Here is a 24603-nt window from a genome sequence, read left to right as displayed (position 1 = left end):
AATCTGAGGAGGGGCCCCTGACCTTAACTGTCACCTGGCCTCAACCAAATGCCTGGTGGAAGAGCTCCAACTTGCAGGCCCTGGAGAACTGGGCAAGCTCCGTCAGGGCCCTTAGGTTTTCCAGGAGCTCATTCCACCAGGTGAGGGCCAGGGCGGAGAAGGCCCAGGTCCTGGTTGAGGTCAGGCATACTTCTCATAGTCTGGGGACCACCAGCAGATTTACACCCACTGAGCACAAGGCCTTGAGGGGGTCATATGGTGATAGGTGGTCCCTCAGATATGTGGGGACCATAAATATTTTCAATGCACTACAGAATCAGAGTTTACCTGGCTGTTTAAAGAAGAAGCCAGTTTTCCGAACCCAAGGCACAGTAGACTTCTGGCTAATGTCTTTAAATGTGTCTTCTGTAAAAATTCCTGGTGTTTGTCCAAAATCATATGAATCCTTTTCATCACCTGGACAGCTATGTTTAATTCTTTAGCTTCTTTAGCTTAGAAAAGAGGTGAAAGTATTTTATATTAATATTCCAAGAGCTTTTCATTCCCACTCAACGTCAAAACATTAATTGAAAGATTAGGACCATATTCTCTAATACGCATGCTTTTCAAGTTTGTAATTTATATAGAATTTAAAATAAAGCCTAGACCTTTTTCAGCTATTTAAAACTATAAGAGAGGGCTGCAAGGATGATGGGAGAGACATTGTCTTCCCCCTTGAATTCTCTTTTGCTTCACTTTTCCCTCCAATTCCACCCACTCACTTAAGCCCAAACTTCCCATTTGTCTTGCCTGTTCATTTCCTTTTGAAATAAATAAATAAACAGTCAAAATATTTAAGACTATAGAATCATAGAATCATAGAGTTGGAAGGGGCCATACAGGCCATCTAGTCCAACCCCCTGCTCTATGCAGGATCAGCCCAAAGCATCCTAAAGCATCCAAGAAAAGTGTGTATCCAACCTTTGCTTGAAGACTGCCAGTGAGGGGGAGCTCACCACCTCCTGAGGCAGCCTATTCCACTGCTGAACTACTCTGACTGTGAAATTTTTTTTCCTGCTATCTAGCCTATATCGTTGTACTTGTAGTTTAAACCCATTACTGCGTGTCCTCTCCTCTGCAACCAATGCAAACAGCATCCTGCCCTCCTCCAAGTGACAACCTTTCAAATACTTAGAGGGCTATCCTGTCCCCTCTCAACCTCCTTTTCTCCAGGCTGAACATTCCCAAGTCCCTCAACCTATCTTCATAGGGCTTGGTCCCTTGGCCCCAGATCATCTTCGTTGCTCTCCTCTGTACCCTTTCAATTTTATCTACGTCCTTCTTGAAGTGAGGCCTCCAGAACTGTACATAGTACTCCAGGTGTGATCTGACCAGTGCTGTATACAATGGACTATGACATCTTGTGATTTTGATGTGATGCCCCTGTTGATACAGCCCAAAATGGCATTTGCCTTTTTTACCACTGCATCACACTGCCTGCTCATATTTAGCTTACAATCCACAAATACCCCAAGGTCTCGTTCACACACAGTGTTACTTAGAAGCACATCCCCCATCTAGTAGGCATGCTTTTCATTTTTCTGACCCATTTTTCTGACTATCACATGTGATTGTAGGAAGCATTTTAGTTTGTTTAGGCAAACACTAGATACCTAAAATGGTTGACAAGATTTACTGAGGTAGTCTTCCTAAGATCTCAGCACTTGGAAAGTGTTTTGTATTGTACTTTAACCCCAACTTTTTGAAGTTTTAAGACTATTCTGCAAACATCTCCCTAAGCCATGGGTAGGTATGTTGTGTGATCTGTACAGTGGAGAAATAGTTTGGCCTGGAGATCTCCTGGAAATATAACTGATCTCCAAACTACACTTCCCTAGAGAAAATGGCTGCTTTGGAGAGTAGACTTTATGGCATTATGCCCTGTTAAGGTCTCTTCTGTCTTCAAATCCCACTCATTTTAGATTCTACTCCCTAATCTTCAGGAATCTCCCAATTCAGAGGTGGCAATCCTAGGGTAACACTCATAGCTCTTAGATCTATGATTCATACAGACATGGGTTGAAGTCTCTGGAAAATGCTTAACATCTTATCTTCAGTTTTCCCTGATCAACGGAGTGGGAGTAGTCTAGAACTAGGTTTTTAATCAAACAAACAAACAAACAAACTGTTTTTAAACAAAATTCTTCTAAACTCTGCCTCAAATGATAATATGTTGCTAGGGATTCTATAACCATAGCCCACCAATTAAAGCACATACTGTACCTTGACTTTTGCAGTGTTCCTTCCACACTTCTAAGCAGAAATTAAGTCCTGACATTTCTGCAAGAAATTTCACTGAATTACTCTGACATGTTTTCAGAAACTTCTCAAATCTCTTTATTCCTGATGCAAAGTTGGTTTTAATATCCTTTTCAATTGATTTTTCCAAGGTGTGCCATTGATCATATTCTTTCTTTTCTTGTTTAGCTTTCTGTCTCTTCTTGTTGTCCTCTGTAATTTTCTCTGCTTTACTACTTCTCTATAAAGAATAAAATTCACATTTAGAGAGGTATTCTGAAAATATCCGAGAAAACAAATAGCAATGGGTGCAGACTACTGTGGGGGGGGGGACAGCACACTTCTAACCAAAGGGCCAGTCTACAGAGCCAATATCATGTTACATGTTACAGTGTCAAAGTAGGATTTGGGAGACCCAAAGGTGAATCCTCCCTAGAGGATTCTCTGCTGTTATTAGCCACTATGAAAAATGGGGAAAGACTCACATAATCTCAAAATATGAAGAAACACATTGAGTATACAGAATGCACAGTAGTATACAGAATGCCCTGACACTGCAAGGTTTGATCTCTGGCAACATGTGTGTGTATGTGTGCACGCATGGGCCTATGCAAAGTCAGCTGCAACTCCACCATGCTTCATACAGAACTGCCGTTTCTCTGGCAAAAGCTCTGGAGAGCTCTTTTAGTCTCATGCTACTAAATTGGAAAAAAAAAGTATTTTCACCAATGCCTAGTGCAGCTGCACATAACCCTAATTTCCTGCCCTCCTTTGCAAATGTGTGTGGTTTTCTCTTTGTGATGCTCTAATTTGATCCTCTACACTAGCTGTGATCTTAGCAGTTTCTGGAAGCCTCTCCTGTGCTGACTGCACTCTTTCCTTCAAATGGATTGATCAAGCAGTTCTCAAGTTCAGCAGCCATCATTATGTTAGGCTTCTGGAGACTGCCAAAATAATTCCCCTACAAAACGTTTGTTCCCTCAAGCATTAAAGGGAAAAAAATATGTTTAACGCTTTATGCTCCCCAAGTTTGTGTGTTTGTCTCTCTCTTTATATCTCATGTTAATTTTATTTTGTGATGACAATATCCCCTCCTTTGTTTGCAAGCAGCACTGAAATTCTTCCCAGCCCCCACAGGGACGCTGCTGTTTGCCTCCTTTTTAGTCCCCCTTTGAAGTCAATACCATCAAGCTTAAGACAAAAATGTTCACTTTTCTAAAAGTACTGTACTTCAGATTTATATAAAACAATAAATGAATTACAGCTGTTCATGTATGCTTTCCCCTGGTATTTTCAGTGAGAATAAAGAATTAAGTGAGAATAAAAGTTTCAGAACCACTATGATATAACTAGTGAGAAGAGGGATAACTTACTTGTGATTTCTTTGGCTTTTTGACAGTAGCATTGGTATACTTTGTCATATCCTCCATGTTTACAACTGTATGTGATTTGTTACCTTCCAATGATATTCCATACAGCTGATAATAAGACTGAAGCTTTTGTGCTTGTTTTCTTTGATATGGATCATTACTTTTGACTACAACAAACGATATTGGAGATAGAATTATTTTATTGTAACATGACCTATTTTTAAATCCAATCATCCTGATTCAGTTAAGCAAAATAAACCTCTTGTAACCTATACAACATAGAGAAAATTTAATTTCCTGATAAACATTATCAGTACAAATATGGCCCATGGATGTAGTTCTCAGAACAATACATATATTATTTTTTGTTCTATTTCCAAATAGTCTGCCCAACATTAGTTTACCAAACTATATTATAACAAGCATGCCTGTGAAACATGCAAGGGAGGGAAATCTTATTCTCCATGCTACTCCCATCCAGTCTTTCTCCTCTTGATTGCTCCCGATCATTGTTTTGTTTCTCTTCCTGCTCCTGTGGTCCCCAATCACTTCCCCTCCCTTCCCAATATCCCCTCCTCCTACCCCACTCTCCCAGTGTTCTGGAATTGCCTAAGAAGACCCAGTTCTGCTTTGGTTGCTAGGCAACCTCACCATGTTTACTGTGATTTTATGAGAGTTCACAAAATTTCAAATATTATTCTTCTAGGGGGAACTTCCTAATTGTTTTGATGTTTGGGGCTTTTACTGAGGTGCTTCTGGTACCTCCCAGGACTGCAGAAATATTTCCTATGCCTGTCCCTGGCACTGTTGTATGGATCAGCACTCTGGGCCTGGGTTCAGAATTAGGAATAATTTGTCCTTCAGAGAAGGTGGTTTCCAAGAGAGCAAAGGGAGGAGATATCAAACTTGATGCCAAAATCTATACTTGAATTATCTTCTGGTTAATTACATGAATGCATTTGAATCCAATATAAACGTATTCATTATGATATATAGTTGATTTTAAAATAATGAAAACAGATGTTATTTTCTTATTAATTAATGACTGATTTTATGGAATAAAGATCATAGTTCTTACTGTCAAAATTGCAATGTGTTCTGTCATAGTCATCAGTAAGAGGTCTGCCTGAATGCCAGTGATAAAGTTCATCAAATTCTTTGTGTTTAGGAAACAACATCTCTGCAGATTCTTTGCTGAAATATAAATGCAATAAATTACAATGGATGAGAATCCCCCCCAGTTGTTATGATATCCTAACCATTACAGAGCTAGTGCAGAAACAGTATATCATCAGCAATGTTGGACACTGGACAGAGCACTTAGAAAGACCTGATACCTATCCTTGACCCAGCACATACAGTTTGGTACACTGGGCTTCCCTCCAAAACTGAGCTCTCCTCACTCCATGAACCTCTTTGCTCCCTTGTAGTACAAGAGGAGAAGGAGGGTCATGGAGTGAGGAGGATTCAGTTTCTTTCATTCCTCTGTTCCCAGAGAGCAAGCTGAAATAGCATGAAAACATTTACTAATCTATGCTCCTAGGCAGCTAGAAGCAACTGCCACCCAGAGGAACCAGTAAGGCAGGTGGCATTGACAAAATACAGCAGATCAGGATCAGATCTCCTGAGATACAGACCATACCACTATCAAGGTGCTTCAGTAAACTAACAGTTGTCTCTCGGTGTCTCTGCCTTTCCACAAACTTCTGTTACTTCCCAGAAATTCTCTTCAGATGGGAGACCTTATCAAACTTGAATATAACCATTGCCTAATATTCAGTACACACTGACATTATTCTATTATTGACTCAGTGACTAGCATTAAATATTCAACATGAAAACATACATATATACCTGCTTAAGAAGTTTAGATCTTTCAAAATGGCTCCAGCATAGTCTTCCACTATATCAGATTTAACTGGAATAAGCCCAGATCTGGGGATGTCTGTACATTCTTCATAAATATGATAATTATTAAACACATAAATAAAATTAGCAGTTCATAAAAGTACCAAAAGGAGTACAAGTTATATCAGAGATATTTTATGCCAATAAAGGTACTCTGAATCTGAATCAGAAATGTTACATATCATCGTATCCTTTCATTGTTCTGCATACATTATTATATTTAAAACTGTAGTAGAATACAGCTGTGCATTGCTCTCACACAAAATGTAAAGTGGGTATCATTCCTGAATCTGGTCATCAGCCTGTCTCTCTGTCTGTCTGATATATAAACCGCCCTCCCAGACTGACTTTTTCTTTTTGAGAGTTGATCTGGCCACACTGATGCATACTTCTGTTACCTTACAGATGGATTACTCTCTACGTTGGGCTATCCTTCAAGACAACCCTTAAACTGCAGCTGATGTAGAATGCAACAGCTCAACTATCGTCAAGGATACCAGGTGTTAACCATTTTGAAATAAATACACTGACTGCCAGTTTTTTTCTAAGATCAAATCAAGATGTTGGGTATGACTCTGAAAGCCCTCCATATCTGAAGGACTGTATCGTTCCATGTGTTTCTGTGCACCAACTATAGTTTGCAGGTTGCTGTTTGTTGGGTAGAAAGGTGCACCTCGCATTAATCAGAGGCCAGGCCTCTTCTGTTGTGGCTACATTCTGTGGAACAGGCTCCCTGAAGAGGCGAGGCACAGTCCCTCATTGGAGAATTGTATGAGGCATAGTAAGGACTATTTGTTTAACAGGGATTTTGTTGGGCTATGGACAGCAAAGATCTTTTAAAAGGGGAGACATTTTTGTTGTTGTTAGTTTGAACTTGCAACATTTGTTCCTGTAGATTAGCGGTCCCCAACCTGTGGGCTGCGGACCACATGTGGTCCTTCGACTAATTGGAGGTGGGCCCCGAAGGACACCTTCTGCCCCCCCCTGCCCTTTACAACACACTTCGGGTGTCATTGTCTCCCATCACTCCCAGATGGGACTATCTCGTTGCAGAGAAACAAGCTCAGGGTTCCCATTGATTTGTCATTGTCACGAGTTAAAATTTCCATGAAAATAAAATGTTCCTTATGTTCATTGTTGTGGCGTGTCTGTATCTTATTTTGAAGGGATGTTTAAACACTCAACGCCTTTTACTGAGGCCCGGTGGGGGGGATAGTTTACTTCTCTACTCTCAACCACTGCCCTAACGCTCTCTGATTGCTATGGTAATGTTTAAACATCCTTTCAAAATAAGATACAGACATGCCACAACAATGAACATAAGGAACATTTTATTTTCTTGGAAATGTCTTCACTTCACCCCTCTTCCGCTAATGGTAGCCTAAGCAAACTTACATCCTTCTGATTTACTGGATTTAGAAAAGTGTGCTTAGGACTGTACTGCAAACAATTCACTTTAGTAAGGCAGTACTGCTAAAAATATCAAAACATAACCAGTTTTTCAAAGTAGCAAGCATTGATGTTGACAACTGGCAGATATTCATGTCCATAATTCATAGTTCAAGACCTCTAATACCTTTAACTGAGATTTCACTCTGTTGAAGGAAGCACTTTGAGGTGTTTCGCACTGGAAAAGCATCCTCGAGATCCCACAGGCCAACGATTGTGGTTGCAGTATTCCATAGATGTTGATAATCATTCTTAATTCCTTCTCCCAGTTCTAACTTTAAGCCTACAGAGAACAGTTACAAGTATGGTTTAAAATAACTCTGTCTTTTCCTTAGCTCATAATTACTGATGAATTCAATGCTATCCGTCAAAGGTTTCGGTGATGGATCAGATTTAACCCCACTTCTTAGGGTTTTATTCACATATTGATCAGGATTCTGAATTCACTGTTTAGCAGGATTTAGGCCTTCCCCTGTTTGTGGTGTTACATGAAACTTCCATGAATCATAGCAAAGATCATTTTATGTATGGGAATCAAGTAAACCAGTGGATCAGCTCAGAGGGGCCAATGTTTCAAATGATTAGCATGCTATTGTTAGTTTTTATTCACAGAAGACACAGCTCGGATATGCATGATGACCCCATGCTCAACCCAAGGGAAGTAGTCTGCTTGAGAAACATGTAATGGAACAATGCACAAGGACATTTATTTGTTTGTTTGTTTGTTTGTTTAGATTTTTATACCGCCCTTCTCTACAGCTCTGGGCAGTTTACATAAAACATTTTGAAACATTTACATAGAACATTTATCATAGGCGAACAGTAATGGGGGGGTTAGATGAGAAGATGGACAACCAGACCAGGGAAAGCAGTTTAAACAGCCCTCCCTTTAGCCCTCCTGACCTGGCTAGATCATGCTAGTCTAGCGTCATCAAATCTTGAAAGCTAAGCAGGATCAGCCCTGGTTAGTATTGGATGGGAGACCACCAAGGAAGTCCAGGGTCAAGATGCAGAGGCAGGCAATGGAAAACCACCTTGGAATGTCTCCTGGAAATCCTGATGGGGTTACCATAAACCAACTGTGACTTTACAGCAGTTTCCATCTAAAAATATATTATTGGAAGCTGGCTGCACAGAAGATGACATGTCCTTTGTTATTTTGTTTGTATTTAAACCTTGTCCATTTATTAACATGGATGCACGTAAGAATTGTCTCATTTTGAGGCTTATTAGAGACTGGGAGCACTGACCCCTGGTGGACTAAACTCATCACTGGCCCTTACATCCTTTTGCTGACTCCCTTGAAAATATAACTTTAAAAGTGAACTAGATTTGCCAGTTTAGTTAATTTTAAGGGATTTGCCTTTAACTTAAGAATGTAAGGCAATTCATGTTCTGATTAACTGAATAATATATTGCATGACTCCATGTTAGCTAGTTGGAACACAAAAAGCAGTTTGCCTGGCTATGTCCCCAAGAGGTATGAAGCATGAAGAATTGATTGTGCGTAACCTCGTTTGCACCTACGTAAGTGTGGTTTGACTTATATTGTTTAAATACTAGGTTAGTGACCTTTGAGTGTGCAAAACATTGCCTTATAAATGTTCTTTTATGTTTTTGGTATATTTTAGAAATAGTGTCAAAGAAACTTCAAAAGAGCTTTTTGCTCCTTGATTGTGGCTTAATATGCTCAGTGATCCTAGCTTAATAAAATAAGAACAAGCAAAAAGACTACACACTGCTTTGGCTGATCTCTATTCAATATATAAGAGGCAGCATGCTGGAGGGGGGGATGCTGACACAAATGCCAATCAACCCCATATTCTATTAAAAGCAATTCTTTACGGAAGGGCCCATTTGACCACAAGTGCAGAAAAAGTCCTGACTACTATCTCTTCCACTCCACAGTTCAACTCCAGTCTGACTAGCTAGCTCATTCTCTAGCATTGTCATTGTGGAACTTCTTTTTCTGACTGTGCAGAGTCCAGTGATTTCCGCATAGAGGTCCAGTTGAAGGTTCCAGTTTCCCTTATCCTAATAGACATAGTGGATGTCCAGAGCCACAGATCTGAATACGTCAGGGGAGACTGGACAGGGGAGTGAGGACAGACATGTGGGCTTCCAGCCCCTTAAACACACTTACCAAACCTTAGCAGGCCACCAAAAACTGGCAATGACAAGTACAACCAGGAAAGGAGGGGAGACCAGGAGAAGGTGTGCAGCCAGCTCCAGCCAAGCAACATAGCAGGAATGGGTCAGAGCCAAATCTTCAGAAACCAGAGCCATACACAGCAACAAGGAGTAGGCAGGGCTCAGGGAGTCTGACACCCTAGCCAACAAGTACAGGAGATCAGGGGATGAAAGCAGAGCTGCAGAGTAGGGCTAAGCACCCATCCCAGAGAAAGACCTACAAAGACAGAATACAGCTAGGCAAGGAGGACAGGGCTGCAGAAACTTTATGACTACATTAGGCAAGGGACAAAGGAAGGAAGGAAGGATGGGAATAAAAGGAGGTACCAAAGCTGAGGCCAGGAAGGACACACGAAGGGGTTGTGAGTTAACCACCTCTGCATCAGGAAAGAAGCCTAAAGTGTGACTGGCAAGTACCTGCCCCGTATTCTGATTCATAGTAGTGCACAAGATTCTTCCATAGAAAGATGTCGCGCAAGTCTGGCAGGTATGTAAAATCCAATTTCCAGTCATTTGCAGCATTCAGGTAATTCAGGACAAGGCAGTCACATCTTTGTAGCTATTGAAATAGAATACAGAACAACAGGTTTCACGAGAGTTTTATTCTTCCAATCCAAAGTTGAATTGAAAGATTGGACAGTCTTGAGAAACTACAGTGTATCAGATCACATGATAAGTAAGCTCTTGGAGGTTCCACCAGGATTTCACCTATTTTCACTCGACCATCAAACTGAGCATGGGTCCATGCCACAACAATATTATCTTGGCACCACTATGTTGTAGCCATATTTGCTTTAATATCTCAGGCAGGAACTCTCACCTGCAATATTTAAAACAAGCCTCCTAATGAAGGAAAGGAACAGATTGACAAAGCCAAACTGATATCCAGAGCTCTCAAGACCAGAGTTGTCAAAAGACTCTCAACCATAGTTCTAAACAAAATGGCCAGCAAAGTTATGGTAGTAATGGAACAGAGATAGGTTAGTATTTTAATTGTCTATGTTTTTAAGATGCTTTTAACGGTAGACGTATGTTGCAACCCACCCTGAGTACACTTGTAGGGAGGGGAAGTCTACAAATTAAATAGTAATCATTCAGAGCTCTTTCCCTATAAGCACAATAGAACAGTGGTCCCCAACCTTTTTATTACCAGGGACCGGTCAACGTTTGATAATTTTACTGAGGCCTGGGATACTTCACCACCGCCTGAGCCCCTGCTCCACTTGCTTTCCCGCTGGTCCCCCTGACCTCCCACTGTGCTGTCGGCAGCAGGGGGTGCTGTCAGCAGCAGCTGCGCAGTGCTACACCAAGGGGGAGACCTGGCCATGGCGGCCGCTGGAGAGCACCAAAGGTGAGCCGGCAACAGAGTGGCAGGGCAGCCTCCAAGGCAGCAGCCGGGGAGGAGGACGAGAAGGAGCTGTGGCCCGGTACCAACTGATCCATGGACCGGTACCAATCAATGGACCGGTACCGGTTAATGGACTGGGGTTTGGGGACCACGGCAATAGAACACAGTTGGTGTTATCACCCCTCCCCATAAGAATAAAATGTTATTAACCTACCATCTTTATAAATGGGAAGGCCTCTCTAGTCCAACGGGACTTGATGGTTCTAATTTGAGCTCGTTGTGAAAGTGGCAAATTACAAAGAAAAGCCACACTCAGGCACTGAATTCTACAAAGATCTGCTGCTTCTTCCATTGTTAACTCTTCTACTGTGTCCTGTTGCAAAAATCCAAGTTTTTTTTCAATTGTATCCTGCTGAAGTCCCTCCCCTCCTCAAACCCTGCCCTCTCCAGACTCCACCTCCAAATTTCCCGACCCAGAGTTGACAACTAAATTGAGGGCTTGGTCTCTTGACTGTTCTTTTTCCATCCCCACAAAGATGTAATGGTTCCCAGTACTCTTTACAAGACAATACAAATGTTTCACACAAAAACATACACACCTGCAACTAACTGACCTAAAAGGTAAAGTCTCTGATATATGAATAACTTAGAAGTAATAAATAGTCCCTTGCCCCTCTTTTCATACCAAGTACAGTTACCCTGGGAAGGTGAAAAACAAGTCATTTTGTTCCCACCAAAAAGGACCCAGCAAGAACTTCTAAAACACATTCATTAGGTCTTAGTTATGTTTTGGTTGCTGGTTGCCTAGATAACAGCCTTCCCCCTGCCAATTCCCCATTCTACCTGTCTCCTCTTACCTCTCCCTTCACCAGTGCTATATATCCCATCCCTATTATATTGGCTATTATCATTTCTCCTATCCCTTTCCCTTAAAACTAAATTAGATGGGATAGCATTGAGACCTCATGAAAGAAGATATCATGCTAATTTCTTTAAAGCCCCAAATCATTGACCATGAAAAGAAAGAAAAACAAAGGGTCTTGGCAGTTGTGATTTTAACAATAATCCTTTCCAGCATTGCATACACCTTTCACACCTTTTCACTCCTCTGTTCTATTTGTTCTCCTTTTGTTTCATCAGTTGCCTTTGCTTTCTCTAACATGCTTTTGTAGATTTTCATTCCCACTGCGCATGTAAGAACACAGAAAGCACGTCTAACGTCTGATCCTTCTGGCCACAAAACCTTAAGCAATGATATAGCTTGACAGACCTGCAATCATAGTATTGATTAAAATGAAGTATTTCAACAACAGAAAAGATATTACAGATGCAATTTTCCTGCCTGATCTCAAACTTGGCCATAGCAAGCAAACAGTATAAGACAGCAGCCATTGGGAGAAATCTGAATGTCCGGGCAACAGCCATTTCCACCTACATGCAAGCTGGCATTCTTAAATCATTAATGTTTGTAGAACTTTCCACACATTTTTGGCTGCTCTAGGAGTAGTTTCAAATGTACAGTAGCTTCAAATGTACTGCTCTTCACCCCACTTTCTCCAGAGCAACTTTTCCCATTCTTTTTTTTCTTTGGGTATTAACTCGCAGTTTTCAAGTGTGGAATGTTACTGGTTAAGGACCATATCAGTAAAGTAATTATGCATGTGGAATTCTTGAAAGTAAATTTTGTCAGATCCAAATTTAAGAACAAATTCAGCAAAATAAATGAAATGCCCTTTTGCAGAAGGGGTGCCACAAAGTCAGAGCATCAGGAGGAGATTCAACATAAATGTCTTATTCAACCTGACACTGCTTCCACAAGCTACTGAAAGATTTTCCATTATTTTTCTTGGGGAAAGGGCATTCCTCCATATCACATAGAACCGTATCCTATGATACTGAAAGATTGGTTAAGTAGTGATAAAAAAACAAAATGCAAAATAACACATGAAAAAAGATTCAAGCGTTGTTAGTTGGATGTTCATGTTAAGACATCATATGTAGACAATGGAACTTATACCCTGAGGTGCTGTGTGGGGGACAGGAGGGTTAGGATGATGGGGAGGGTGGATATGGGATAGGGTTTAGTTTTTAATGTGAGCTTTTTATTTTTCTTTGTAACCCGCTGCGAGCCATTCTCGAGAGCAGCAGGTAGCAAATCTAATCAATCAATCAATCAATAATATTCAAGTATCTTTTGCACTGCTGAAAAAGAAAGAAGGGGTACTATCAAAAAGGTTATGTTGGGAGATTATTGTCCTGGGGGCATGGCTTACACTAAACAAAAAGGGTGGCTGGATGCACACAATCCAGCATTTTCTATTTAGCAATGCGTTCAAGCTAAAACATTATCCGAATTGATTTCCAACTATTGCTGTTTTATCTCTCCTGTGGAATACAGTTAACAGTTACCTCTTCAAGTATCATTCTTATGTTGAACTTCAGATGTTTGTACAGGTACAGTTCTTGGTCCTGGAATTTTGTTATATGTTTGAGCATAGCTTCCCAAGCATGCAGAAAATCTTTTTCATGCTAAAATGATAATTAACGTTAAATAGTTAATGAGACAAGATCCTTCAGGACCTTCAAAATATTAGAAATGCATTATTGCACCAAGCAACTAGCAATAATATAAGACAACCTGGGAAACAGCAAGTAGGGGAGGAGGAGGAGGAGGAGGAGGAAGAGAGTTGGTTCTTATATGCCGCTTTTCCCTACCCGAAGGAGTTTCCAAGTGGCTTACAATCGCCTTCCCTTTCCTCTCCCCACAACAGACACCCTGTGAGGTAGGTGAGACTGAGAGAGCCCTGATATTACTGATCAGTCAGAACAGCTTTATCAGTGCTGTGGTGAGCCCAAGGCCACCTAGCTGGCTGCAGGCACAGGAGCATAGATTCAAATCCGGTGTGCCAGATTAGAAGTCTGCACTCCTAACCACTACACCAAGCTGGCTCTCAGTAAAGCCAGATCAATTGTTACAAATATAATAAATAAGGTTTAGATACATTATGTAAAACTATTTCAACTCACTGGTCCATCTAACTTTCTGAAATAAGGTTGGAAAATTCCTGGAGTATTTGTAGGTAAATCCACAAGTGGTCGGGATGTGGGGTGGGGAGGGACCTCAGTGGAGCATAATGTTATGGAGTCAACTCTCCCAAGCAGGCATATTCTCCAGGGGAAGTGATCTCTGTGACCTGGAGATGAGCTATAATTCCAAGGGATCCCCAGGTTCCACCTGGGGACTAGCACCCCTATTCTGCATGTAAAACATGTTCTGTTGTGTTCTGTTCCTCCCTCACATGCTCACAGCTCTGGCTAGCTATAACAAGGAAACTTACCTCATAATAAGTCAGATCACTAGCCCATCTAGCTCAGTATTGATTGTTGTGGCTGAAAGGGGTTCTCTATGGCCTTTTAGAAAAGAGCCTTGCCCGTGTTAAAAAAAAAAAAAACTAGGGCAGGTCTGTGCACACAGGATGAGCTAGGCCTAGAAGGCATAGCTCCTCCCTGTGCTACAGTGACCGGGGGGGGGGGGAGACACACGACCATATACGCTCTACTCGGCTTTGGGGCATTGCACAGTAACACGGGGTCAACTGGAACTTTGTGTCTATTTTTGCAGGAAGGTGGGATTGCAGTTCCATACAATCCGGCCTTCCTGTAAAATGAAAAAACCCTGCTCCACCCACAGCAGAATAATTCCACTGTGTCAACTTTCCCCAGCCACATTATTGCATCTCCTGTGCATCCCCTGTAAATGGCAGAACATGCTGCTTTGCCACAATGCTCTGGTCTATAAGATAAACACTAAAACAGAAATTATAAGACTTGAGAACATTGACTTGGGTTCCATTTCTATGGATGCGGGGGTGATTTGCATAAATTATTTCCTCTCGTAATAGCCCAGAATAACTCCCTAAATTATGCACCTGGGGAAATAGTTGGGGAGGATCAGAGGTGCCTTGTAGCAATGGAAAATTGGTGAAAATATCGCTCCCATACCTACTAAATGTTATATGTGACATTTGCTTTTATATTACATAGAATAAATAATGCAATAAAGATGCATTACAACATTAGAGAACAAGGCAATCAAAACAGCATAATATATGAAATAGATAGGTCCTTAAATTCCACAACATTAACTAGAACCTTACTCATTTTATACAAGTATTCTCTTCTTCCCAAACACCATGGCCCTATATTGGGTCTCCCTTAGGTTGCCAACATACCTATAGACAGATGTCCTGTCCCTTTAATAGAGACTTAGTGTGAAAATGTGGAGTTGATTATTTGCAAGGCCTGGAGCAGGCTTCGTCAACCATAGTTTTGTGACCCCCCCTTTTTTTTTGATGGCCCTGGGTTTCCCAAATGGGGGGGGGGGTGTGTGTTAAACAATTATTGGATGATATGACCATATAGGGTCATGTTGATCTATCCTCTCTCCCAAAATGGCTAATGATGGGCCTGGAGGGGATGGAAAGGGGATGGGCCGAGGCTGGCCTAGATTTGTGTATTTTAGTTTTTCACAACCCTATATTTCTACAAACCAACTATGATAGCTAAACCTTGTTATTCTTTCCTGTCACACTTCCACCATTGCTGCGAATCTACTCTGTTTTCTCAGGCCTATTGGTTTTCATCAGTTTATGGTTCCACCTTCTGTCAAAGTTCACTAAGTCCTCACCCACCTACTTTTTATTAAGAATTGTCTGCTTCCTCATCTTCCAACATGTACACACTGTCTTTCTTATTCTTCTGTGGCAACATCAAGATAAGAATGATTACGTCCCTTGCTTTATTAATATCTACAAAGCAAAAGTGTACTGTTTTCTCCAGTTCCAGATTTTTTAAATTTGTTCTTACATACCATTAAGAAAAAATTTCTGTGTTCATACATGCTCTGAATATGATAAGCATGAATTCTAAGAATGCCTGACTCCTCTCCTGATATAAGTACCACATTGATTTTCTTTGACAAAGAAAGGCTGAAGAATATGTTCAGATAGTCTGTCTGAATGGATGTCAGTCCCATATCAGAAAGTATTATAAAATATGGATAGTTTTCCCTGATGAAAATCTGCCATTCTGGCGACAAACAATTAGAAAAATCCGTATGAAGAACAATGTCAGTGTTGCGTTCCAAGTGATGAATTAGCATAGTACGTAAGAATAGTAGATCAGGTTGGCTGAAATACATCTGTTCTACGTCCTGTAGAAAATAAATTCAAATAAAAAAATAAAATAAACACAACTAAGTTAAACTCTTGATAACTTTTTGCCATTGTCCATAATTAATTAAGTAAACAGTATACTTTCAATTCTGCAATACTTCATTTTACATGCAATTTTTGAGTAGACAACCATAACAAACATAAGCAGTCATTTCTGTCAAATCTTTTAAGTAAGAATGGGCTGAGATATTTTCTCCCTATTAAAATCTGAAGAGGCAAGTTTGTATTTGACCTACCTGTCTCCTTAATGGCTAGCTCTTTAGCAAGAGAAATGTACTTTGTAGGAGAGATTTCTACTACACACACACACACATACATATATACACAATACCTGTAAGGTTGTCCACTCTGGGTTGAAAAATACCTAAAGATTTTAGAGCCTGAGGTAGGCAAGGTTAGGGGCATAAAGCCATAGAGTGCAACTTCCAAACCAGTCATTTTCTGCACGTGAACTAATCTCTGTCAGAGCAGTTTTAACTCCAGGTTATCTTAGCTGAAGGATGGTAGTAGTAGTTCTTGTTCAAGAAATGGCTGGGTTGGAGGATGGAGTCCATGGCATTGTATCTGTCTAATGTCCATCCCCAGGCTCCACCTGTCAAATGACTAGGAATTTCCAAACCTAGAGGTAGCAACCATGTTTCTTTCCAACCCAACACCCAGCTTTGTGTGCCCTTCTGTCTTCAGCTATCTATCTTTACTCTTCATGGCCACTACCTAGAAAAAACTATGGTCTTTCTCCACAGGGGAGACCAAAGAAGCATGCATTATCCTTTTTATCTTCAGAACAACCCTGAGTTAGTTTAGGCTGAAAGTATGGGACTTGAACAAAATCGCCCAGTCAGATTCCACAGCAAGATGAGAATCTGAACCTCGGCCTCATTAACCCTACTCTGAAGCTCTAGCAGCTAAACCCAACTGGCTTTCATAGGGCAGTGGCTGTTGAACAGCAGCAAGCAGCCAAGCCTAGTTGAGTCATGCACATCAAGTGGTATCAATTCAACCCAGAAGGTGCTGCCAAGACTAGGGTTTCCAGAATTACAACTGAACTCTAGACAACAGAGATTGGTCTCTATAGAGAAAATGACTGCTTTGGATAGTGGTCTCTATGGCAGTATATCCTGCTAAGACCTTGCCTTGCCTTGCCTCGCCTCGCCAACCACCCCACCCCAATCCCTGCTCTTCTCAAACTCTGCCACAGAGTCACTAGCAAACTTTGCCAGATGTGGCCCCAAAGATCCCTTCCTCAGAGGTCTGCCCAGCCCCCCGCCTTTTATTGACAATACTAAGTTTAGAATTCAGTGGTTGCCTAGCAACAGCTAAGGAAAGAATATTTTTAAAAGCTACATTTAAAAATTATTTCCAGCTTTTTAAAGCTGCCCAGTGGTTTGTATTCTTTTTTAAAGATATCACATTTTTCTGCAAACCTAGGTGGATTTAAGTTTCCAAAGATATCTCGACTTTGTTATTAGAATATAGGCTATATAGTTCCTGCAATTAGCATAAAATATAATTACTATAATTAGATTGAATGGATTGGATTTTCTATAGTGGTGCAATTGCATTTAACAGAAATAAAAAGATAACTGCTATTACCATACCTTGAAGAATACAATTATAAATCTTGCTCCTTTTTGAATGAAATCATTCAGAAAACTCTCTACTGTGTAAATAAAGGACAGGAATGGTCTTGGGGTGCATAAACACCTGATAATTAGTGAATCTCCGTCAATTACAAAAAATTCAGATTCTACAAAGTCATTCAGTATGCTGGAATACCTAAATGATAAGGCAAATGAAATTAATGTAAAAGGTAAACATTAAAGATACAAGCTGATTTCCATAAACTGTCTTTTACTTTCCCAATTCAATCTTTAGTTTATTTTGAGAATAAAGCATGTTCATTCAGAGTAAGTCCCACTGTGGTAGTTATTGGTGTGGAAAATCTACTGGTGCGCTCCCTCCAACAGAAGTCTATGGACATAGTCCTGCCCCCAGGGCCTGCTAGTAGATGGGCAGCGACGCAAGAACACTGAGGCATGCTCATTGCTCTGGTGGTGGTGCTGCCGCTGCCAGTCTTCCAAGGCCATTCCCACCCTCCAGAGAGCAGGGGCAGCCTCGGGAAACTGGTGGTGGCAGGGCCAGCCCAGTGTGACACAGCACTGTGTGTCACGGGGCTGGGGCCACATCTGCTAGGCCTCCGAGGCTGCTCCTGCTCTCCAGAGAGTGGAGGCAGCCTCGGGATACTGGCAGGGATGAGGCCAGCACAGTGACACACTGCACTGTGTTGCACTAAGCTGGCCCTGTCCCCATTAATCTCCTGAGGCTGCCCCTGCTCTCCAGAGGGCGGGAGAGGCCTCAGAGGCATAGTGGAGCCAGCCCCAGCACAGCGACGTGCAGCGCTGTGTCACGCTTGGCTGCACCCACCCCCACCAGCAGACATGCCAGCAGGGGGTGGGGGAGGGGGGAGGGGGCAAGAATCCTTGTCGGTTGCTTTTTTTTGTTCTACAAGTTGACTATATCCTTGGTATATCCACAAGGTTTCTACAACCAAGAGAAGGGATATAATCTATAAAAACTGTCTATGCATTAATTTAATATTGTAGCTATATAGTTTTCTATAGATTTTATTTAATACAATTGAGATTTTACATTGACATATTTATAACATAATTATTATGTAATCACATATACAAGATTTATTGGAAATGTATATTTTACATTTATATTTATGTTTTGACAAATGAATTCTTATACTTACTTGGCTTTTGATAAAGATGCAAAAACATGCAGTGATAAATTATCCAGAAATATCTGACTTTTTCTTAATTCTAAAATATAGAAATGCAATCAGTAAATGAATTGCAATTTTACAATATATCTAATGTAAGTTATAAACAAAATAAATAGCACCATAGTTTCTTCTTACTTGGATCCTGGGAACTGCAGTTGTCTTCAGGCATTTTTGAATTTTCCTTACACGCTGCAGAACTTCCATCTTCTGAATTCACAACTTCAGAAAAATCACCACAGCTTTGAACATCATACAGTTCCTTGTGCTGCTCCAGGAGTGAGGGCATATCCTCCAGGAAAAAGTCACTCATGACAGAATCAGAATCATCACTGTTACTCTCCTCATTAAACTCTGCTTCAGAATCAGATTCTGAAGAAGCCATTGCAGACTCTATTTTTAAGACAAAAACATCATGCTCAATTATTGTGCTGAATGCTCTTTAAAATTATAGATGTGTTCCAGCTTTAAAATCTCATTTATCTAGTTTGATGGGAGATGGTTAAATTTCCTCCACTGAAATCGATGGGACCCCCATGAAGAAGAATTGGTTCTTATATGCCACTTTTTTCTACCAGAAGGCATCTCAAGGTGGCTTACAATCTCCTTCCCTTTCCCCACAACAGACACCCTGTGAGGTAGATGAGGCTGAGAGAGCCCTGCTATTACTGCTCAGTCAGAACAGCTTTCTCAGTGCTGTGGCAAGCCCAAGGTCACCCAGTTGGCTGCATGTGGAAGAGGACCGAAGATTCAAACCCGCCTCACCAGATTAGAAGTCCACACTACTAATTATTACACAAAGCTGGCTCTCTCTTAGCTAGTTAAATATGACTATGAGCAGTAAAAGAGTTTGTTCCATTAGTAAGGGCAGGATATGAAAATGTGCATCTTCACTAGGCTTATGGTTGGGGCCAGTGAAACAACAACTACTCTCCCCCCCCCCACTAAAGATGCCCCCTGACCATAGTCAAGCTCCAGGAGATCTGACGGCGACCCATCCAAGGACTACTGATGCTGGTACTGTTGCTTACAGTAACTTACATTGTCACTTCAATTTAATTTTAAATGTTACATTTTAGAAATGTTAATTAATTGTTACATATTTTGTTATTATAATGTTTTAATATGATATACACTGACCTGAGCTAACTTTCTGGGAGGGTGGTATAGAAATGTAATAAATGAATAAAATCTCTCTTAGCCATTGAAGACTTTGCTTCTTCCATGACCTGAGAATACCTACTTTATGAAGGAAAGGATTAAAAGAACTGCATTCTTGACATATGGAGGCCACATTACTCTTATTGAATCATATCAAACAGGTTGGTGGGAAGTGCTGGACATTTGCTACTGGCTTGCATTTCTTTGTTGTTGTTATTAGGTGCGAAGTCATGTCCGACCCATCGCGACCCCATGGACAATGATCCTCCAGGCCTTCCTGTCCTCTACCTTTCCTTGGAGTCCATTTAAGTTTGTACCTACTGCTTCAGTGACTCCATCCAGCCATTTCTTAGTGTAGGGCTTTTCACTATACAAAAAGTTTAGCTAGTTAAATATGACTGCAAGCAGTCAAAGAGTTTGTTCTAAATTCACATATGGTTTATTGACGGATAACAGAACAAGCATTTAAGTACCATTTCTATATCCTATGAACCATCGCGTTAAATTAATGTATGCAGGTACAAAGTTCATGTAGGTACAGCATTCAACAGGAGGTTTAGAACCAAATCTTCCTCTTCTTCTTCTTCGTACAGGTACAGCATTCAACAGGAGGTTTAGAACTCCTGTTGTAGTTTTTGAAATAGGGCTGATGTAAATATAGATGTTCTAATATTTATATTTTTTTCTAAAGGAAACAGTTGTTTTTAAAATACACCATTGCCCACTCTGAGCTATTAGGAAGGGCAGGATATGAAAATAAAGATTATTATTACTTAGCATAATTGGATGATAGGTCTGTTGTTCTATGATTGCCTTACATATGTGATCTGTACTGCCTCATAGGTGGGTGGCACTTTGATTCACAACCTTGATCACTGCCCTGTTCAAAACTCTACTTTTGTTTTTCTCAACCAGAGTTTTGTGAAACCCTGGGGTTTCTTACTGGCCCTGGAAGGGTTTCCTGACTGGGTAGAATTTTTAATATATATATTTTAAAATTTGTTAAATGTTTATCAGGTGATATGACCATATATAGTCATGTTATCTCCCCTCCTCTAATGGCCAATGATGGGCCTAGAAGGGATGGGAAAGGGAAGAGCCCTAGGTGGGCGTGTACACAGCTATGCTTCCCAAAGGTACTTGCACAGTCATACCACATCTGGGGTTTCTTGAAGACTGAAGAATGGTAAAAAAAAAAAAAAGTTGAGAAAGGCTGCTCTACATTTTAAAAAACCCTGTGAATGTAGCTTGATTCAGATTCAGTAGCTTGAATCAGATAAGGCTATTAAAATTATCAATTAAAAATAAAAGCCTTTACAAAGTTAATTTATCAAAGGAAATGATACAGATATACAATTCAGATTTGAAAGTATTTGGAGGCACTAACTAATGTTATGAGCTGCCCTGAGCCCTCAGGAAAGGGCAGCATAAAATCTTAAAATAAATTGTAGGTGCACTTTGGAATCATTACCTGGGATTGGCCAATGTCGGGAAGCAATGAGGAAGAATGACACAGAGAAGGATTTCCTGCGAAAGACCTCTTGAACAGAGGGGAATCCTTTATTTATACATACACGTAAATCATTTCAAATAATCCCGCAAGGTAGCGTGGAGCAAACTGATAGGCTTCAAGTAATCCTGTGAGGTAGCGTGGAGCAAACTGATAGGCTTCAAGTAATCCTTTTAACATATGAGGTAATTGCTGTGCTGTAGTATCCTGATTGGTCTAGGTTAGATGCAGAGGTGCAGCCACAGAGAGCGTGGTTTGCCAACGCCCTCAGGCCGAATCTCTACAGGCCAACCATCCCAGGATATAGTGTCTCCACACTGCACCTTTGCCCTAAACAGAGCACGTAGTAAACAAACCATATCAGGCCCCCTTTGGGCATGTGGACAGGAGGATCAACAAACCATATTAGGGCATGGTATGCATCAATCAGGAGCTACCTGCCTGACCAGGTTACAGGGTCTCCGCCTTATTGCAGCAAGTATTAGCCACTGAGCTTTCGCCAGGTGGTCTGCAAGAATGTATAAATAAACTGCTCTTGGAGCATCGAGAGGCTTGCTTTCACCAGTCTCCGCGCCATTTTTTCAATAAATAAAATAAAAAATAAAAATAAAATGTTATATTTTGAATAGTTACTAAAAATCTGACCCAAATGTTGTCATTCCAGATATATTAAGAATAATTCCTAATATTCAAAATTCCATTGATTTCTATAGGATATTCACAAGAGGAGGAAAGTGAAACCTACTTCACAGACAGATTTGCCTGGCTTCTGGAGAAACAGAACTGAAATATTCCCTACGCTGTCTGGCGTCAAGGGTGGGGCAGCAGAGAGCTTAAGGTCTCCTGACTGGTGTTGTCATAATCTTGTGAAGTGGGAGGGGGAGTAATCAGAGAGATCAAAGCCTGTGAATGATGTCTGTCTACTCCGCATTTATGAAATCCTGAAGTAGGCACAGATACCTACTGGTTCTTTCCAAAATAAAAAATGGGTACATTTTTGAACAAAAAAAAATCATGCCCAGATTGCAGGCATTGCCTAATTGGCAGTGTTTTCTGGCAACAGTCTCATTTGGATTGTTCATGTTCCACATCTTCTCAAAACTTCAATACTGTAATAAAATAAATGGTCAAAGGGTTGAGAGAAATTGGTTTTCTCTTTGTCCGGGTTTTAAATAGAATATGGTTGTTCCTATTGATATTAACTCAGGTCTGGATATTTGCATATTCTGGATATTTTAAATTCCAAATTCTGAATCTGAAAGGTCCTAATTCAGAATTCTAAATGCAGATTTTGATGCTAGTGCACATTCCAAGAAAATTATCAAGAGCAATTAAATCACAAGTTATAATGTATAAACAAGTTCAACATGAAAAATTATATTGCTTAATAATTGCATCTGTCTTCATTTTTCCACTCACCATCAGCTACATATTAGGCTTATCATAAGTCCATTTGTGGAGTGATCAACATGTGAAGTCTGAAAGTGTGTGCTCAGAACTCATATCCCAGGCACACAGGACATGGTGTGTATATAGGGGGTGGCTTTAGCCTTTTCCCGCATATCATTTTCCCGTGAATGGGTCCACAGAGCTACTGTTTGCTCCACTGGTGAAACTTACCTGAAGTCTACATGCAGCCTTTTGGTACCTTCCATTTCCCCAGCAGGGCAAACAGCAGCTTCCCAGGATTTTTTTCAAGTCGAGAAATAGCAAATAATAGAAAATCCAACTACTACTACAACTACTACTACTACTAATAACAACAACAACAACAACAACAATAATAATGGAAGGCTTAAGTCCTATGTCACATTCCTGGTCCAAATCAGACATCCCACATCCCTGAGAATTAGGTTCCAAACACAAAAATCCCAGAACTGCTTCATCAATGAACTTAGGGGTGAATAATGGAGAAATAAAACATGCAGTTAGCCCTCCTCCTCACAATTCAGGGTCTGGCCCCAGAGCGAGACTGCCTTCAAATCAAGCACTAGAACAGAGCCGACACATCTCTTTCAAAGGTTGGACTCTGAGTAATACACATTATCCAACAATATTTGATGCTCTTTTTAGCACAACCACCCAGCAGGCAAAAACACCTTCATCCACAAACCCATTTGCTCCTCTATTCCACCTTTTCTGTGCACATCATACCCCATGTAATTACATTGCTTCCTGGAAGAAAGTAGGGAGAGATCTGCCACTTTATCTTTTCCTCTCCTGGGTACAAAAAAAGGGTAGCATGGAAAGTGCAGGGCGTTCTCTATCTCATCCACAGCAGTTAGAGGCTTCTGAGTCAGCAGCTGTCTGATTTTATATTCCTGCCAACAGGGTACTTTATAACAAATAAGTTTCGTTTCTTATAGAAAGCATAGTGGGTGCTGGTTTCGAAATTAAATATTAACTAAGCAAGCAAGCAAAATTGAGCACCATACTGCTAAAATATAATATTAATAAAATGAGTCACTATTATTTAACCTGGAATCAGTGCTTTTTCTCCCTGAAAACTGTGCAAAATGTACAAATATTTTCTAAGCTAGAGCAAGGTTATTTTTCTAGTAAATTGTAAAGCAAATGAGAATATGAAGAACAATTTTCTGCACAGAAAATTGGCTGTTTTGGCTAAGAATTTTAGATGGATGTATTTGGATGTGTGACACAGTTTATTAATGTAACAGAATTAATTTTTGCTATATATTCCCACTGTCATGTAAGGCGGGGTAGTCAACCTGTGGACCTCCAGATGTTCATGGACTACAATTCCCATGAGCCCCTGTCAGCATTTGCTGGCAGGGCCTCATGGGAATTGTAGTCCATGAACATCTGGAGGACCACAGGTTGACTACCCCTTTTGTAAGGACTTCTTAGTCTGAGGAAGAGTGCTTGCACTCGAAAGCTCATGCCTTGAATAAATCTTTGTTGTTCTTAAAGGTGCTACTAGACTGATTTTATTGTGCTACTTCAGACCAGCACGGCTACCCATTTGAATCGTTCTGCACAGAGTTAGGCCCAGAGGTGCTGAGCCCTATCTGCCACCTCACTTGGGATCTTATCAGTCTACACTCTATTTAAATAACCTCCCAGATACAGTATGAAGCAGGCAAAAAGAGAGAGAGACTTTCTCGTGGCCAACTGGAGATAGGCCAATGACAAAAATAAAACCCTGCTTGGTTCCTAAACGACTAGCTAATCTCATTCCATATACATCCTACTATACACACACATTGTCCACAATAATCCACACATTCAGAACAAATTTGTATCTTGCCTACTCATATTTCATGTTTTTTATTTCTCCTTCGCAATATTGCTTCAGGCCATGTGTTAATATGCAATGTGAATATTTTCCACTTTTGAAGCAATGTTCA

General features: G+C 40.6%; 1 protein-coding gene and 1 long non-coding RNA gene across 5 annotated transcripts in view; one reads left to right on the top strand and one right to left on the bottom strand.

The window, feature by feature from the left end:
• Window positions 1-23553, bottom strand: part of LOC143845341 (putative ATP-dependent RNA helicase DDX60) — a 63447-nt gene extending 39894 nt beyond the window's left edge. For 2 of the 4 annotated variants that reach the window (XM_077353642.1, XM_077353645.1), the window contains exons 1-15: window positions 23403-23553; window positions 18703-18957; window positions 18535-18604; window positions 17375-17552; window positions 15413-15754; window positions 12952-13071; window positions 11639-11812; window positions 10757-10915; window positions 9612-9753; window positions 7132-7287; window positions 5502-5601; window positions 4726-4841; window positions 3651-3814; window positions 2263-2518; window positions 328-491 (exon numbers count right to left, since the gene is read on the bottom strand). In XM_077353642.1, the coding sequence (XP_077209757.1) occupies window positions 328-491; window positions 2263-2518; window positions 3651-3814; window positions 4726-4841; window positions 5502-5601; window positions 7132-7287; window positions 9612-9753; window positions 10757-10915; window positions 11639-11812; window positions 12952-13071; window positions 15413-15754; window positions 17375-17552; window positions 18535-18604; window positions 18703-18949 (2388 nt within the window). In that variant the 5' untranslated portion in view covers window positions 18950-18957; window positions 23403-23553. Of the gene's footprint in view, window positions 1-327; window positions 492-2262; window positions 2519-3650; window positions 3815-4725; window positions 4842-5501; window positions 5602-7131; window positions 7288-9611; window positions 9754-10756; window positions 10916-11638; window positions 11813-12951; window positions 13072-15412; window positions 15755-17374; window positions 17553-18534; window positions 18605-18702; window positions 18958-22855; window positions 23368-23389 lie in introns of those variants that run through there. The other 2 variants (XM_077353643.1, XM_077353644.1) reach the window with 2 other exon arrangements.
• Window positions 5958-22073, top strand: LOC143818972 (uncharacterized). Its single transcript, XR_013224706.1, has 3 exons — window positions 5958-6055; window positions 19766-19886; window positions 21949-22073. It is a non-coding gene; the product is annotated as an uncharacterized LOC143818972 (long non-coding RNA).
• Window positions 23554-24603: the final 1050 nt, after the last annotated feature.

This window comes from Paroedura picta, chromosome 10 (genome assembly GCF_049243985.1).
Source record: "Paroedura picta isolate Pp20150507F chromosome 10, Ppicta_v3.0, whole genome shotgun sequence".
NCBI classification, from domain to species: Eukaryota; Metazoa; Chordata; class Lepidosauria; order Squamata; family Gekkonidae; genus Paroedura; species Paroedura picta.
Note: the sequence above shows the minus strand (reverse complement) of the source record. Positions and strands in the feature narration are given on the sequence as shown.